At 44.6% G+C, this 18,747-nt stretch overlaps 1 protein-coding gene across 3 annotated transcripts in view; it reads right to left on the minus strand.

Annotated features, from left to right (window-relative positions):
• Positions 1–4,913: 4,913 nt before the first annotated feature.
• LOC137323146 (basic helix-loop-helix domain-containing protein USF3) overlaps positions 4,914–18,747 on the minus strand; it is a 35,363-nt gene continuing 21,529 nt past the window's right edge. For all 3 annotated transcript variants that reach the window (XM_067986620.1, XM_067986619.1, XM_067986621.1), the window contains one exon: positions 4,914–13,878. In XM_067986620.1, the coding sequence (XP_067842721.1) occupies positions 7,169–13,878 (6,710 nt within the window). In that variant the 3' untranslated portion in view covers positions 4,914–7,168. The remainder of the gene's footprint in view (positions 13,879–18,747) is intronic.

The following is an 18,747-nucleotide window of genomic DNA, read 5'->3' on the forward strand; positions in this document are numbered from 1 at the left end:
TTCCTGGTATCAGTGGCCACACTCATTTGCAAGAAATGATGGTATTCGGTACACAAACATGAAAAAGATCCAATAGGTAGTTAAACAAACAAAAGTTACAGGGGTGGTGGTAGAGATTTTTAAAAAATAACTAATCTGGTCAGTCCAAGTCCGGTTATGCAGCACAGTTATATAGGAACATAGGAACAGGAGCAGGCCATTCAGCCCCTCGTGCCTGCTCCGCCATTTGATAAGATCATGGCTGGTCTGTGATCTAACTCCATATACCTGCCTTTGGCCCATATCCCTTAATACCTTTGGTTGCCAAAAAACTATCTATCTCACATTTAAATTTAGCAATTGAGCTAGTATCAATTGCCGTTTGTGGAAGAGAGTTCCAAACTTCTACCACCCTTTGTGTGCAGAAATGTTTTCTAATCTCGCTCCCGAAAGGTCTGGCTCTAATTTTTAGACTGTGCCCCCTACTCCTAGAATCCCCAACCAGCGGAAATAGTTTCTCTCTATCCACCCTATCTGTTCCCCTTAATATCTTATAAACTTCCGAAGGTGCGGTGCCCAGAACTGCTCACAGTACTCCAGGTGCGGTCGAACCAGGGTTTTGTATAGCTGCAGCATAACTTCTGCCCCCTTGTACTCTAGTCCTCTAGATATAAAGGCCAGCATTCCATTTGCCTTCTTGATTATTTTCTGCACCTGTTCATGACACTTCAATGATCTATGTACCTGAACCCCTAAGTCCCTTTGGACAGCCACTGTTTTTAACTTTTTACCATTTAGAAAGTACCCTGTTCTATCCTTTTTTGATCCAAAGTGGATGACCTCATGTTTGTCTACATTGAATTCCATTTACCACAGTTAGTTCAGTGAGTTCCAGGCTGCTGTACACACAGGGTCGCACAGAGAGTGGGCCGCTGGCCTTTCATCTGAGACCTACATTCTAAATATAGCCTCAGGCTGATTGCACGGACGTCTCCTCCATCTGCTACTCTCAAAGCCCTATGTGAATTGAGTTTGGCCAATCCCAGTCCATTTCCTAGTGAGCACGGGCTCCATTCCCCAGCACTAACATCCCTCATCTTGACTACATTTTTTAAAAAAATACGAAATCTATGGAAAGAAAATCTCTACACACTCACATGATGACCTAACATTTGATGACACTGAGGTGTCAGCCTCGCCTCAGTGTTCGCACTCTCGCCTCAGTGTTCACACTCTTGCCTGAGTCAGAAGGTTGTGGGTTCAAATCCTCTACATGCCTTGTTGAGTATACCACCAGTTTCAATTTGCCTTCCTTGTTGAGTATACCACCAGTTTCAATTTGCCTTCCTTGTTGAGTATACCACCAGTTTCAATGTGCCCTCCTGTACATGCCTTGTTGAGTATACCACCAGTTTCAATGTGCCCTCCTGTACATGCCTTGTTGAGTATACCACCAATTTCAATGTGCCCTCCTGTACATGCCTTGTTGAGTATACCACCAATTTCAATGTGCCCTCCTGTACATGCCTTGTTGAGTATACCACCAATTTCAATGTGCCCTCCTGTACATGCCTTGTTGAGTATACCACCAATTTCAATGTGCCCTCCTGTACATGCCTTGTTGAGTATACCACCAGTTTCAACGTGAAAACCAAAATACAATTTTCTTTTTTATAACAAGATTTTTTTTTTAAATTTCAGCTTAAATGTTAATTGTTACATCTGGCCATTTTCCTGTTTCCATTTGTAATTTATTTGTAATAATTAATCAATTGAAGATTTTTTAAAAATTAATTAGTATGAACCCAACATCCATTTTTCCATTTCAGTTCTATTTTTGTTCTAAGTACGACTGCCGTTGACATCAGTGAGCAAATTCTTGGAGGAGTTCCTGAGTTTAACAACAGCATGTATTTATATAGGGCCTTTAACGTAGAAAGACCCAAGGCATTTCACAGAGGGGAAGGGGGAAAGAATAGATAAAAGGAACAGAGGCTGAGTCACAGCCGAAGAATTATGAGGAGTGACAAAGGTTTAGTCTAAAAGATGGGTTCTTAAAGGCGGAGAGAGAAAAGGGAGAAGCTTTGGGGGTTGGGGGCCAAACAGCAGGAACGAGGACGCTGAAAGCTGTACCACCAATGGTGGGCTGAAGGGAGAAAGGGATGTAACAAAAAAGGCTAGAGACTGAGGACTGAAGGGTGAGTAAGAGGATGTAAGGCTGGAGGAGGGGTCGGTCTAGGCCATGGTGGGATTTAAGATGAGGATTTTAAATTTAATATATTAGGGAACAGGGAGACAATGTAGGTCAGTAAGGATGGGACTGATGCGCGATAAGGTGCAACAGAACTAACTGTAAGAGGGATCTGAATTCACACGCACACAATCAAAGTTCAAGTATGCTGGGTATCAAATACCAGCTCTCTTAAACTATCAGAACTAGGAAATCCTCCAAGCCCATAACCACCTTTAAGGTCATCGAGATTATGAAAGGTTTTGATAGAGTAAATAGGGAGAAACTGTTTTCACTGGCAGGAGGGTCGGTAACCAGAGGACACAGATTTAAGGTAATTGGCAAAAAATCCAGCGGGGAGATGAGTGGTTTTTTTTACGCAGCGAGTTGTTATGACCTGGAATGCGCTGCCTGAAAGGGCGGTGGAAGCAGATTCAATAATAACTTTCAAAAGGGAATTGGATAAATACTTAAAAAGGAAAAAATTTACAGGGTATGGGGAAATGGGGAAAGAGCAGGGGGAGTGGGACTAATTGGATAGCTCTTTCAAAGAGCCGGCACAGACACGATGGGCCGAATGGCCTCCTCCTGTGCTGCATGATTCTATGAGACTGTTTGAAAAATACAGTAAATTGAAATCAAATGTCAACATTTATCATATTTCTTTCTAATGGTGAGGTTTTTTTTCCCCTAAGATCTATAAAGTGTTAAATCGTGACTCTCAGCAAATTCAAAGATTTTCAGCTTTTTTACCCTCCCCTATAGCTTAAAAGATTCAGTTACATTGTTGTCTTACAGACCAATGGGCAAAGCACATATAGCCCACAGCCCGAGAACAAGTAAAGCACCATTCTTGACAATTGGGCGGTGGTAGAGTTGGGTGCAGACTTCTTTGGAAAGTAGAAAGTGCAACGGTGAGTGAAAAGTACACTTTGATTGTGGGCAGACTTCTCACTCCACCGACCAGTTGGAAGATATTTCTGACCAAATCAGTAGACCCATTTGCTGAAAATGGAGCCCAGTTCTGATTCTGAGCTCTATCCATTGGGTATATTATAATGAAACACTGTTTTGCGTGTTTTGGGGAGAGTTTGCAAGTAAATCAAGGCATATTATTTTTTTTAATGACCCTGGAGCAAAAGCTAGCAAGCTTCCGCCTATCTGTCTGGGCCTGCAAATTGTGCATGTTTGCATGTCCATGCAGAGTCTGAATTGTCCTTAGGATTCTATAAAATAGGGATCTCAAAGCATGTGCCCTAGAACATTAAGGTAATAGTGGTAGGAGTGAGTTCAACGATCCTTGAAAAACTATTTTTAAATACTCTTCTAGTTTTTTTAATGCGTGTGTGGATGAGGTACTTAGCGATATAATCAAAATCAGAAGAAGTTCGAGGGTTCTGTTTCAAGCAGAGGATATGATAAAAGGGTTCGTTTGGTAATTCAAGCAAAATGGTGAACTTTATAGTAAGGATGGCCAAAAATTACTGCCAAGTTGTAATTATAATTACAGCCCTGCAATACTGCTCAACACCAAAAGGACCAGGCCTTTTTTCCTTAGTTGCTGACCAAACCACAGAGAGAAGGTTAAGGGGAGATTTAATAGAGGTGTTCAAAATTATATAGGGTTTTGGTAGAGTAAATAAGGAGAAACTGTTTCCAGTGGAAGGAGGGTCAGTAACCAGAGGACACAGATTTAAGATAATTGGCAAAAAAAAAATCGAGGGAGAAAACGAGTAGAAATGTTTTTAAGCAGCGAGTTGTTATGGTCTGGAATTCGCTGCCTGAAAGGGCGGTGGAAGCAGATTCAATAGTAACTTTCAAAAGGGAATTGGATAAATACTTGAAAAGGAGACATTTTCAGGGCCATGGGGAAAGAGCAGGGGGAGTGGGACTAATTGGATAGCTTTCAAAGAGCTAGCACAGACACGAAGGGCCGAATGGCCTCCTTCTGTGCTAAATGATTTTACGTTCTACAAACCAAATCACAGAACTTGCAACTTTGAAACATGCAATTTCTGAGAATGCGAGTTTGTTAGCGAGTCATTGAGAAAAGGGCATCCTCCAATTTTTTTTTATTAAAAGAGGAATTTCATCCAAACGTCAACAGAGTGCAGTATTGAGGTCAAGCGGTGAGCAATAAAATCACCTCAATGTAGGGACATTGAGTTCGGGAAACGCTCTTGGGAAAGATGAGAAACTGCCTCAGGAGGAGAGCTGTTGATGGGAGGGACAAAATATACCTCAGAGATGGGGGAGGCTGTACTGGGTGCAAGCTTCCAAAATTTTATTGAACATTCGATCATGAAGAGGTGCAGATTTTTTTTTTGCTTTAGAAGAAGCCAAATTTCACAGATTTCACAGGTCCAGATTTTATGCATTTAGAACGTTTTCATTTTACAGACCTTAGGAGGTCCAGATTTCACGGGTTTTAGAAGGTCTTGGTTTTATGTATTTTCAGGAGGCCTTGATTTTTTTTTTACCTTTCTGTACAGGCCACAGTTAGTTGAGAGTTCCAGGGGGGCAAAATTTCTTCATTCCTGGACAGTCACCAATAATGAGTCAGGCTGTTACATAACGTTAGCTCACCGCCTCTCCTACAGGCGTAACAGGTATTACAATGGAATGCGGTTACCGATTTTAATATACAACAGGTAAGCTTCCTTTAAAACCTAGCAGTTTTATTTTTCAAATAATCTCTGCAATATGAACAAAAATGTCTGTTTTATTTTAGGAAAAAAAAAACCTGCACACTGTACAATACATTATATTACATTAGCCCAACAAATGGAGGTAGGTGCAATTTTTATATTTTTATTTTTTAACAGTGGCTCCAAGTATGACAGCAAGGCACAGGGACTGTAATCTGTTGCCCCTGTGTTTGCTTATGCTCAGTTTATCTTAGCAGGTATTGATGTTATGATTCAAACCAAACTAGGAGACTGGACAAAAGGGCAAGGACAAACACAAAAGCTTGCCTGTGTAACAGATGTCTAACCTGTGATAGCGGTTCTGTGCAAAAGATAAATCTAATTTGATAAACTAAGATTTCTGTTGGGGGAAAAAAAAGCCTAATGTAGTTTCCGATACTGGTGGGGATCCAGACTGTAGATAAGACTCTTATTTGCATATAATTCAACAGCATCAGAACTACCCGCGTCAACTCTGAAACAATGTTCTTGTTTCGCAGACTAGTTTCTGTTTCTTTAACGTCTGTATTTGTAGACGATTTTTTTTTTGCACGCAACAATGCTGATGAACAGAACCTTTCTATTTTTTTTTGCAACCAGCAACTCCCAGGTCAGACACAGCCCCAATGGTGATCAAACCCCAGCCTGAGCCGCGCACCCTTTAAAGTGGCAGTGTGTAATGCTTTTCTGCTTCCCATACCAGCCATCCTTCCAGCCTAATCAAATGAGACGGCCAATCGTGTATCGCATTACAGGCAGTTTTGGTGCATGCACTATAAACTGGGTTGAGACCGTCCCTAATTTATTCCACTTGTAACCTTTATAATTAAGGGAAAGGACGGCGATCATCACACCAGCAGAAATTCTAGCCTAGAGTCAGGGGTGAAAGGATAATATGTTAACTTACTGCAACATTCAGTCCTCTGATTTAAGCTTCATGGTCTGAGCTACGCATGGTACCAAGAATGCACAAGTGGCCATCTGTGGAGAGTAACCCGAGTACAATATGCCCCCTACTGGTACTTGCATTCTGAGAACGGTGCAAGGTATTCACACTTTCCTGAATCTATAAAGTGCCAGTGAGTCAAGCAGATAGAAAACTGACCCTGTGACGAATTGAAGTTTATGGTTAGTTGTGGCTGCAAAGCCCATCAATTCTAACTTTAATCCCTGCTCAAGGCAAATTTCGGACTGGATCCTGTGGAGAGCGATGAAAGCTGCTTCCCATTAAAACACAGAAGGTGCTGAAGCACATTCAATATATTTATATAGAAATTAACTAGAATTTTTATTTAAATATTTTATACAACTCAAATTATTCAACCCCTCACCCATGAAATAAATTCCAAATTTAAATGCCTCCCCTCTATCCTTCCCCTAAAGTTGAGTTAGTGGTGGCCTTACTTGTAAGAATTTCAAATAAGTGGGTTGGGGGAGGGGGAAATCGATTGTCTAATTAACCAAATTTATTCAGGCAAATTTGATCTAATGGGCATAATTCATTAAGAGATTATCCTATCGAGAAAGCGATAGCAACTCAAAAGGTTTATAGCGACAGGTCTTATAGTCGGGTCATTATGGAACTGTCGAAAGCTCAGGTCTGTACCATTTCTTCTCTCCCCATACTTTGCTCTGTTACACAGGCAAAGCAACAGTCAAGCTGCTAGTCACAAAAATAATTATAACAGTACTCTGTGCTCAAAACAATGGTTAACATCAAACCCAACCAGTATTTGTTGCTGTAATGGTGAGCTATTTGTTTCCACATATTTACATTTTAATGCTCATTCAGTCCTATGAATGTCTTGAACCATTAATATCACATTGCAAACCTATATACTAATAGAGTATATGCCAGGATTTATGTATATACAAGACACGTTATTATTCTGCCTGCAGTTTCTGAAAATTGTGTCCTTGCGAACAGCATGTTAATTAGCCCGTGAATATTTTACGGCCAGTGCTGGTGCACCTGTTACCTCACACCCATCATTCTCCCTCCTGTCCAATTCACTCACCTCAACGACGCCAGAGATCCTTCCACACAAATGGTAGCAAAGAAAAAGTATCTTGTACATGTCAAAGGAACGTCCGCTTAAGGAGACAAACTAAAGATTGTTACGGGGGGGCTGGTTTTGGGCTTTATAGGTGCACAAATTATATCGACTGGGGAACAGGTAGGTGTCAGTCAGCCATCCTGACCATTCACTAGAGCACGTGCAACTGGAACGGTCCGACAAAGAAAGGTTGGAATGTCAAACAGCGTTTAATTCTAAACGGCTGAACTGCCATCGTGGCCCAGTATATGGCTTATATTATGAGCAGATCTGTTTGAGTGTTGCTTGGAGACGTCAGAAAGAGCTGGGTTAGTTAAAGGCAACAAAGGTGACACAGGCATAGCTGAGCTGTCTGGGGCAAGGGGCGCGGTTGCGATTTCAGGGAACAGAGTGGTTAGGTTAAAGTTGGAGAGATGTGGGGTGATGCTGGAAGTGTTGGCCATCGGCCTGGGCGCAATGTCAGGGAGAAGGGGGAAGCTCGGCTGTGGAAAACCAACAGGCCGAGGCGGAGATAAAATGGACCCAAATGGGTTATTGAGTCCTCCCGCGTTAGCCTTTTCTGTACTTGGACTGGTGAAGATCTGATTGGAAAAGTAGGGTATGGAGATGTCATTGGAAAGATTTGGATGAGCTGGGGAATATGGCGGGTAAAATGACGGCAGAGTATTCTGAGGCTCCACTGGTATGAGTGTTGGGGTGCGGTTAGCACCCGGCTGTGTTACAGGGGGAATAAACGATGGGTTAGCGTTAATTGGAGGGTTCAAACTACTTTCAGGTATGAAAGGGAATCCAAAGTTCTGAGACAACGAGTGCTGGTCGGGGGCTAAATTATCATTAGGTACCTGCTGCCCATCAGTCATAAAACGCACAATGCTTCCTGTTCGAGCAGTCGTGGGCTGCTGACGGCCAAGAATCATACCACTACTGGACGTCAGGGGCAACTGTAGACTGTGCTCAAAGACGTTCCCGCTTCTGTGGTTCCCGGAGCGCGAGCGATCGGCCGGCCGCATTTTCGAACCGGATCCATCCTGGGCTGGATGGCATGTTCGCTGGCTAACCGAGGAATTGGGCTGCTGAATTGAGTGCCCCTGCTCATTACCAGCGGCGTGGGACATCCCTGGTCTAACCCCTCCGTGCATGTTGGAAGAAACCTGCGAGTTTGGATGGCACTTATTCCCTTGACTTTCATTCATTCTCAGAGAGTTCTTATGCGCTGGTACATTTGGACTTGTATTTCTGCCCTGGATCTCTGCTACGGAGGAAGGATTTCCATAGGAGATGCTCAAAGAGCTGTTTCTAGAACTGAGTGCACCTAAAGTCATGTCACAACTTTCACGGTTTTGCACTTCGCCATCTCTTCGAATGTGAACGCCCTCTCTTACGGGCGGGCAACTGTACTCAATGCTTGCTGGTGGGACACACTGAGTGTTCCTTGGATGCTCTGACACCGACCTTTGGTTTCCAGTTATCTGTTCACTCAGTGGAGGAGGCAGTAGGCTTTGCATAAAGCTCTGATGGCAGGAACCTTCGTTCTCCCTTAAAGAAACTCCACTTCCTGATGAGATCCCTTGCATTGGCAAGTAAGGCAGCCTCGACTGTCTTTCTGCCCCAGCACTCTGCCCCAGCCTGAAGCCGTGTGACTGCATTCCTCTGTGTGTTGACATACTATTGACCACCTCATTGCCCCTCGATGACTGCACCTCAAAAGTGCCAACTCCCTGGGTTGTCACACTCACCTTAAAAGGAGGACAATCGGGAAGGCCTTGAACATCGGAATTCATACAATGGTCTAGCGACAATTTAGCCTGCAAGCTATGCACAGGCAGATTTTTGTTCATTGATAAATCAAGATAGGTCCGCATTTCAGATTGCTCCAGATTATTCCTAGAGCTCTGCATTGCCATCGCCATTCGGGATTCGGTGTTTGAGGGTGCTTTTCCAATAAGAGCTTCTGCGGAATAACTGGAAATTCTGTTCCTTTCTTGCCTGTGGGAGGTACACTGCATGTCTGAAGGGTGTGACACAGAGTTTGCTTTGGAAGCCATCTGTTGCTCCAATGACCTTGACGTCATCAACCTCTGGATGCGAGCCTGCCCAGATACCGGTTCTGAAGAGACACCTGAACCTCGTTGCCTACTTTGACCATTATCTTGCTGCTGTTGGTGCATGAGATTCTGGCTATGGAGGCTCTGTGTGTGGCTGCTGTGATGGCTTCTATTGGTTACAGAGTTATCACACCCTTTATCTTGATGTGAATTCCCAAAATGTAGATGCGGCGCTTGCTGCTGAAGTTGTTGCTGATGATGGTGGTGATGATGAAGATGATGGTTCCCTTTCTGTCGACCTTGGCCATTCCCACTAGGATGTTGCTTTTGCTGCATCGCCAACTGGGCAGCTTGGTTCCCTCGCATAAGGCCTCGTTTCTTCTGCATTTGAACATCTTGCTGTGTGGTCCGGGACTGCTGGACGCTGTGAGTCTGTGGTTGGACTGAGGTCTTGCTATGCGGAAGGTGATGCTGAAGTTGGTATAAATGCCTTTCTCGTATCTGCCCCTGAGGGGGCTTGTAATACGCGGGGCTATGGTGGAGATTAAGCCCCGTTTGTGAGGAGACGTTCTGCTGTGGCACCACATGCTGCTGTAGTTGCTGAATGCCTTGTTGTCTTTGCGGTTCTTGGATTCGTGGCTGGACATTGCAATGAGCTTCATTTGGCCTTAAAGTTTCAACAGCGTTAGAGTTCAGGAAATTAGTTGGTGGGAATAAGGTGCTGAGACTATCTGTGTGTCCTGGATTGCTACCGGAGACTAATGAACTTGAAGCATTTATTGGCAACTGACCGATAAATGTTTGGCCGCACTCGGAAATATTTTCGGGTACTGCACTTATTGCTGACTTCCCCTCAAGCCTCATAGTTGCGTTCTGGCACTGCTTTTGCCTCTTTGCTGTAGAGATTATGGGGTCATCTGGCCCAGTCCGCTTGGCTGCGTCTTTTCGAATATCACTGCTTTGCTTCAAATGTGGCCCCAGGATGTGAGGAGTCTGCATGTTCCCTTTCACGGAATTTAGCTGCTCGTGAGAATATTCTGTCAGTAGGGCGGGTTGAGGAGCCTGCTCTGGGTATGAGGCGGATCCACTCGATAGATCAGCTGTAGTACAGGCTGGAAGTTGCTCTACGGTTTGTCCCTGGCCTGGTGAGCAGGCGTGAATTTGGTTAGCTTCACTATGGCACGCGAGGCTGATTACACTCAGGTTAGCAGAGACGGAAGATGTACAAATCAGCGGCGTGGTCGATATTTCTTTTACAACAGAAGTTGAACTGTTATTTATCGACGTTCCTGCTGTGTTAGTGTCCATTGGTACCGATCGCGGCGCTTGTCCTTCTAGTGTACTGGTCTCTATCAAATTTGGACTGCTCGCTTTAACTCCGAGACTTTTAACAGATTGTAGACTTGGACACCCTTCTTTGCCTGTAAATGGGACTTTCTGAGATTTAGATCTAACATCACACGCAGTAACCTCTGAAGCCATGCCTTTCCCTGGACTTTCATGTTCGAAAATTGCTCTCGCAGCAAGGGCCACTATGTCGTTCTGCTCTGATAAACTGTAGTTATTAAACGTGCTGGTCATTGTGCTAATGCAGGAAGCATCCTCCCGGGTTGTGTCTGGCAGCATGGAGGCAACAGAGAAACCACGGCTGCTGCCGGAGCTGGTGGACATGGGTGACTCAGTCTGCCTGTGGACAATCAAGGAGCTTCCTATACCCTCCTGATCTGGGTTGCACAACTGATGCTGCAAAATACTGTCAGCCTCCGTGCTTGCCAGCAAAATGTCTTTTTGAGGTTCACCCTTCTCATAAAACAACATGCTAGATGAGGTCTCCCTGGAACTGTCCACACATAACTCGTTGCCAGAACACGAGTCTTTCACAAATGACAGCAAAGAGCTCTTCTCACCTGATGTTGCTTTGTCGCTGTGCGTGGCTCCACGCACCATGCTACCGTCATCTTGATTGCTAATTTCTTTAGTCATTGCAAACTTGTCCATTTCTAACCGTCCTTTGTGCCAGTCTTGGGTCTTTCCTTTGTCACCGCCTTTGTGCTGCGCAGCAGCCAAAGATTCCAACTGTGCAGAAACGCTGCTTATCCCAGATGTACTGCATACGTTTGCTACGGCAGTTTGCAACTCCATTAAGTTACTGTCCTTGTCCATTGAAAATGCTTGAGGAGGCGCGTTCGTACAGTAGGGTGATGATGTAGGAAGTGACGTCGATATGTCTGTGATTACACATGGGGAGTAAGGTACACATGAAATATTGTTAGTCAATTCACCCTGAGATGAAGAGGGTGGCAATGATGCAGCTAAAACGGATGTAACCGTTATCTCTGTCAGTATGTCGGGCTGCTCTCGAGAGACTGAATGGGATGATGCTGGTTCTGTTAATACGTGTTGAGGCAATTTGGGCGCTGATTGCTGCCTGTCTGTCATCTCCTGCGAAGCGACAGAAGTGGTCACTGTAGCTGTCACTAACGTTGGGATCTGAGACAGTGATGGTGGTTGGGATACGGTCAACTCCTTTCCTGGCGGAACTTGGTCGTCACCGGTTAGCAACTGTGATGGATTATCTTTGTTGGATCTGGTATAGTCAACACAAGTGCCAGCTGCCTTTGATTTAGTCCCAATACACGGGGACTTTCTCGTCACCACTTGCTTTGCAGAAAGTGGTTTCTTCTGCAGCTTTTTAGGTTTATAGCTGGTGGGTGCACCGAGGGGAGATTTTAGGGAGGACGGGCTCGTTGTACGCCACGCTGTTGAATTCAGTGAAGTCCTTGAAATATCTGTGCTTGTACTCGACGCTACGGTGTCGCATGTGGAGCTGCTGACGCCGATAATCTGGCCATTAACAGTTGCGGAGGGATTAGCTGCGTGCCCACTGCCTGATTGTAAGCCCCCCTGCCCTGTGATCTGCGAGATACTTTGACTGAGGTTAGTCAATGCGCCAAAAGTATTCAGGGCTACGTTGGTATTTGGATCAGCACTGGTTGTTGGCTGAATAATCTGCATAGTGTTGTGGCTGGACGCCCCCGATTGCTTCATTGGCTGCAGAGCAAATAACTGGCCATTTACAGAGATGGTCTGCTGCTGTGTGTTTGATCCTGTGACAGGGAAGGACTGTGAACTAGTGGAAGAGGATGAAGAGACTGGCCGTGGCAATATGTGGACAAGGTGCTTCCCCCCGACCGTTTGAACACTCGGTGTGCTCGGAACGTTATTGCTGCTGCACACCACTTGACTGGAATCCAGGGGTGGTAATCTATTATTCGTTTGAGCTGGGACTACGGAAACTGCATTCTGACTGGCTGCTTGTATGATCACAATCTGCTGGCCCGGTGTCTGACCGTTGATGGCTCCTCTCACCACAGCTGGAGAGGTCGGATTAGCTGGCTGGAGGATGATCAAATTCTGGTTGGTTGGAGCGGAGGAGACGGACGCGCCCGGAGGGTGGGCCATCTGAATCACTTGCAAGGGAGGAAGCAACGAGACGACCTTGGTTGCTGGCTGAGCTGGAATTTGTGGCTGCGCTAGAACTGGCTGCAGGGGTAACGGCTGCACAGGGGGTACAGTAACTGCCACCTGTTGCTTGAGTTGTCTGTAGGCAGAACAGAAGGAAGCCCCGTGTAATGGCATTGAAGCTGATGGAACTACAGTTACATTATTAAATGGCTGGCCACTTTCAGAAATGGAGAAAGTATTTCTGGTATTCACATTTTCATTTAATGACCCTGGCAAGATACTACAGCCCACTTGGCTCACAGGTAGCACGGTGTTGCCTGCCAGCTGTAATGTAGTCCATGTTGTCCGTGTGTTACCTGCGGAAGTCATGCGTGTAAAAGTACTAACACTGTTTGAGTCAGAAGTGCAGGTATATGTGGAAGCTGGGCACGAGACTGTCCATGAGCTGGCCATTGAGCAAGAAGACATTACACCTCCGTTAGCCATAGTTCTTACTTTGTAAGATGGTGATGCAGTAACAAGACTGCAAACTGACGCAGGTGCACTTTGGCAAATGTTTAACGCGAACATGTTTTGTGCACTTTCAGTAACGGGCAATCTTGTAGCTCTCAACTCGGGGCTCTGGCTGCTCACAGCCTGCAGTGATGACAACCCCAAAACTGGTTGCAGTGCCGTCCCACTGGGGCTCTCAACACCTGTACACGATGCACCTAATTGCTGTGAGTGCAACGGCAAAGCGAAGCAAGTGCCAGCAGAAACATCAAGGACGTTCTGCGTAGGACATCCGTTCGCAGCTTCCAAGTTGTTCCGTCCAAACGTGCCTGCGGAATGTTCCAGTATAATTTGTGCGGTGGTGCTTGTGGGACAGGCTAAAGGGGTTGATGCACAACTGCTGAGGGGACACTGAAGAACCACTTGTCCAGAACTGTTAGCGGAAACATTAAGCACACTCTGCACAGTATTGGTGGTGGCGCACTGAACAGTGTTCAGAGAAGATCTAGTTGTAGGGAGACATTCTGGAACTTCCTGCTGTGAGATGTGTGTCTGAAGTTGGGCCCCATTTGCTAATGTGCAAATATCAGGCATGGCGACTGGCGCCATTATATCAAGACATGTTTCTAGTGTATTATTCTTCTGCCCAGGCAGGGTGTTCAGAGCTTGCTCTGGTGAACTCTGCACTGCAGTTTGTTGGCAATTCCCATTCAATTGGTTTCCATTTGTGTACACTAGTATGTCATCCTGCATCTGGTTGGAAGGAATCACCACTGCAACCTTTGTACTCTTAAGTTTTCTCTTCCAGTGAATCGTAGGGTCATCGTGCAAGCAGATGTCATTGGCTTTCAGTAATTCCGCAAAACGGTCATTTTCTTTCTGTATTTCATCCAGTTGCTTTCGAAGTCGCACAATCTCTTCACCTGCAGAATGGAACACAAATGTAATTATAAACAAATCATCCTTCAAATCAATTTAAGCCAAGTCTTCCGTACCTGATGATATTCAAAAATAAGGAATAGTTTTGTACTTCCTTCCCAACTGCACCTCATTCCTCCAAGACAGATGCTTACCCACTTTGCAATTCCTGTAGTTTAAAACCAAGGATGTGGTGTAGTCCATGCCTTGGACTGTGACAAGAGCCTCCATAACTAACCAGCTCAAGGTGCTCTTGCAGAAAGGTGTGAAGAGTTAACCTCCCCAATACTTAATCATTTTTAATATTCTCAATATACCATTGGTAGGTTGCCCATCCAACAAAGCAAAATGACATGGATGCCTGTCACTTCAATGACTTCTTCCCCTTCCAAGAAGCGATCGTTACAAGCAGCGATTGATCGTTACAAGCAGCGATTGATCGTTACAAGCAGCGATTGATCGTTACAAGCAGCGATTGATCGTTACAAGCAGCGCACACTATAGTGATCATTACAAGCACCCCGCACTATAGTGAGCGTTGCAAGCAGAGTCCAGTATTTCCCCTAAAATATTGTTCCACATCTAGAAAGCACCTTAGTCTCTAAATGACTATAGAACCATAACAGAATGAGACTATTCACCCGATTGTGTCTGTGCCAACTCCATGCTGGAGCAATCCCAAACTAATCTCATTGCCTTGTTCGCTCCCATAGCCCTGTATCTTCCTCTGGTTCAAATATCTATCATCGTTGATCATTGATTCCCCCACCACAGAAAATAGTCTTTTCCTATTAATCCCATCAAAAACATCTTCATAATTTTTTTTGAAAGTCTATTAAATCTCCTCTTAGCCCTCTCTGCTGCAGTGGAAATAGTCCTAGTATCTCAAATCTTGAGGTGGGTATCAACATCTGCCACTCAATAAAATGTCTCAAAAATTCTGTGCTTAAAAAACATCTGTTTTCCGAGCGCCTACTTCTGATCTCCCTGCAGCGTGTCTGGTTTCTGCACAAGAGGAGAGAATGACATCATAAGACGGTTATGCTATGGACAACGGAAGCTCACATTCTTGGTTGACCCCCTCTCTAAGAGAAGGAAAACCGAGTTCAAATCAGTTCCAATCCACCCGTTGGTAATGGGAGCCCATGGCAAAGGAAACAACAACGAAGATGGACCCTCCGGAAGAGTCAACGGCACCAGAGCATCTCTGGGAAACCACGGGTTTTTATTTAACCAACATTCACATTAATAGCACAAAAACAACAAAGAAGGATGCTTGCCAGTAAAGCTGCCAACTTAGATGGAACATGAAGAGGGAGGCAGAGCCTTTGGAACTGGGTTCGAGCTCACACCGCTATTCTGTGTACTATGTGATTAGGATAGTTAAAATGTGTTTGGAAAGCGATCCTCTTGTCAGTTGAGAAAACCATGGGGTAGATTCAGCGATGCCGTATACACAGTGCAGAGCCTCACTCAATGGGAGCGTAGGTTGTAGAATTGGCCCTATAATGTCACGGGACTAACCTGAAACCCAGAGGGCAGCATTGCTGAATTTGCATTCCTGCTGCAACATGGGCAGTCATCCAGGTGATTGCACTAGATTATAAATGCACCGAAGCTTGGCCCAGTTCGTTAGCACTCTTGTCTCCAAGTCAGGAGATTGTGGGATACCTGGACATTCATCTCATTTGCTCTCTTGGGACCTTGCTGTGCACAATCCGACAGTGACCGCACTTTAAAAGCAATTCATTGGCTGTGAAGCACTTTGAGGTATCCTGAGGATGTGATAAGTGGCCTTCTTTTTCCAACATTTGCAACGACAATGCTCATGAGCAAACTAGTCTGATCCCACGTGCCTGCTCGCTCATACCTTTTAATATTCCTCTTTTTCAAGAAACTAATTCCCTTCTAAAGCAATTTACGGACTCTACTTCAACAATGGTTTGCGGCAGAGAATTCCACATTCTAACCACCCTCTCTAAAGAAAGCTTTTCTAACCTCCCCATTAATTCTTGTGATTATCTTAAATTTGTGTACAAACATGTAAAATTGACAGGCAGGAAAAGACCAGCTGGTCCATCAAGCCTGCCCCACACCTCATGATGGCCGGAGCACCAGGACTAGACACTTCCCCCAGCCCCCCGCAGCCTTGTAATCTCCCGGGAAAAGCAAAAAAAGAGAAAAAAACCCAGGGCCAATAAGGGAAAAAGTACACTGGAAAATTACTCTCCGACCCCCTCAGGCGATCAAGACCAGTCTAGGAGATCACTAGTGTCTTCTTGTTAACGTCTCGCTGACCTTTGGATGGGTACCGCAGTGTGGGGGTTATGTTACTGGACTAATAATTCAGAGAAGATGTTTCCACTTGCAAGGGAGATCAGAGCTAGAGGCCATAAATATAAGACAGTCACTAATAAATCCAATAAGGAATTCAGGAGAAACGTCTTTACCCAGAGAGTGGTGAGAATGTGGATCTCGTAACCACAAGGAGCAGTTGAGGCGAATAGCATAGATGCATTTAAGGGGAAGCTGGATAAGTACATGAAGGAGAAAGGAATAGTAGGATATGCTAACTAGATTCTATGTAAGAACTAGAGTTCAAATCCCACTATGGCAGATTGAGAATTCAAGAATTAAAATTCTGGAATTTAAAAGATGGTACAGTAAAAGTGACCTGTTGAAACACTCTCTCATTGTCTCTGACACAAAATAACACCCAGAGCTTGTTGGAAAGTTAACCATTTGATTGCAAACATTTATTTGGAAATAAGCTAGAGGAACCTTAACTGAAATTGAAACCACAGGCTAGGAGTAGAGGTTTAGTTGAGGATTGATGTGCTGATCTCTTTTCATGAAGTGGGAAGTCAATAGATACAAGTTAGCCACATTTTGGAGGAAGGCTTTTGCTTATCCAGAGGTTTCTGGAGGCAGTCGAACACTTGAGTTACCTCGCGTCCAAGTTTAAGTTGTTTAGCCAGCTAGTGAAAGACTAGTTTTATTTACACATGTCCCAAGGGGCTCAGTGCCAAAATTGGTCTACTTTAAAAAGGGACAGGAGGTCCATCCTAGCTGATCTGGCAGGTGAGGGAAATGTTCCTCCAGTAAAGCTACACACCCAGAATAACTTTCTCTAGAGTTTTGGTAGGATCTTGATGATCTCGGGGAATGGGGAGGTGTATGTAAGAGTTTGTATGGAAACTTGAGAATGTGTCTGCAATGTACTTTCATAAGGACAGTCGAATTTGGGTGACCAGCGTGTTATGGACTTTCAGTCTTTGCAGATTTCTTTTTTTTCAATGTACAATTGTGTGTGTGTGTGTGTGTGTGTGTGTGTGTGTGTGAGAGAGAGTGAGAGAGTGAGTGTGAGTGAGGAGAGTGAATGAATTGTGGGTGGGTAGTGGTCGATGGATAGTGACTGACTGTTAAGTCAGAAGATAGATAAAGATGAGTTTGGCCATTTGGCCCACCTAACCTCATCCGTTCAGAAAGACCCTACATTTATCCCATCACTTCCTACAGCTAATTCTAAATTGATTCCAGAGTTTTTGGCTCCACTACCACTATCCAGAAATATTATATTGCCTGATGTAGCTGTAGGGAAGGTCCCACTCATCCTTTGAACATTGTTCATCCTACATACAAATAAACACTCTGTCGTTAAACACGGGATAACATTTGGGACCTGTCCCTTTAAGAGCTTTGCACGGTGCAGAGACATCTTCACCTGTTACTCTTTCCCCCTGCCCCACTGTATCAGTGGTTGTAATACGAAGAGAAAGACAGTTTTCATGTGCCATACACTTATCACTTTCAAACCCTTACATTTAAAATTAATGTAAAATAAACTGATTCAGTAGATTTATAATTAAGAAAACTGCCTGATTATTTTGTGTCAAACATGAAGAAAATGAAGAGGAATTGTCAATAACCCGCTCACTAAACTGATTCTAAGTCAAGTTCTGGTTCTTTGACCAGCAGCGTGAGTGAGTAGATACAGTGAGCAAACGTATCACAGGCAAAAATTATCAGCAAGCTCCACGTTGCAGAGAACTGAAGAGCAACAAGGGTTTGAGATTCACACGTACAAGTTCAACTACTTTCAAAAAATTAGGAAGAGCATACCCACGCTGGATAATTACTCTTGCTCTTGCTCTTTCCTTCCATCGCCACATTATACCAAAGTAGAGGGGAGGGAACTCTTATGACCAAAATAACGAGCCCAGTTTGGAGCAAAGTCACGTAAAAGAGTTTGTTGGATTTAGCTCTCAGATCAAGACAATGATGCTTAAAAGCATGTTAAAATCACAACAAGGAGCTGGTGTGTAAGAGAATGTTAAGAGAAACCCCTAAAGAGAAGAGAGGCTTTAGTTATGAGGAGAGCGCGGAATAACTGGGACGCTTTTAGGTGTCAGCCATGGCTCAGTGGGTAGCACTCTCGCCTCTGAGTCAGACGGTTGTGGGTTCAAGCCCCACTTCAGAGACTTGAGCACAAAATCCAGGCCGACACTCCCAGTGCAGTACCGAGGGAGTGCTGCACTGTCGGAGGTGCCTTCTTTTGGATGAGACGTTAAACAGAGACCCCCATCTGCCCTCTCAAGAGGACGTAAAAGATCCCACGGCACTATTCGAAGAAGAGCAGGGGAGTTCTCCCGGTGTCCTGGCCAATATTTATCCCCCAACCAACATCACTAAAAACAGATTATCTGGTCATTAATCTCATTGCTGTTTGTGGGATCTTGCTGTGCGCAAATTGGCTGCCGTGTTTCCCTACATTACAACAGTGACTACACTTCAAAAGTAATTCATTGACTGTGAAGTGCTTTGGGATGTCCTGAGGTCATGAAAGGCAATATGTAAATGCAAGTTCTTTTCAT

The sequence above is a fragment of the Heptranchias perlo genome, chromosome 6, assembly GCF_035084215.1.
Source record: "Heptranchias perlo isolate sHepPer1 chromosome 6, sHepPer1.hap1, whole genome shotgun sequence".
Classification (NCBI taxonomy): Eukaryota; Metazoa; Chordata; class Chondrichthyes; order Hexanchiformes; family Hexanchidae; genus Heptranchias; species Heptranchias perlo.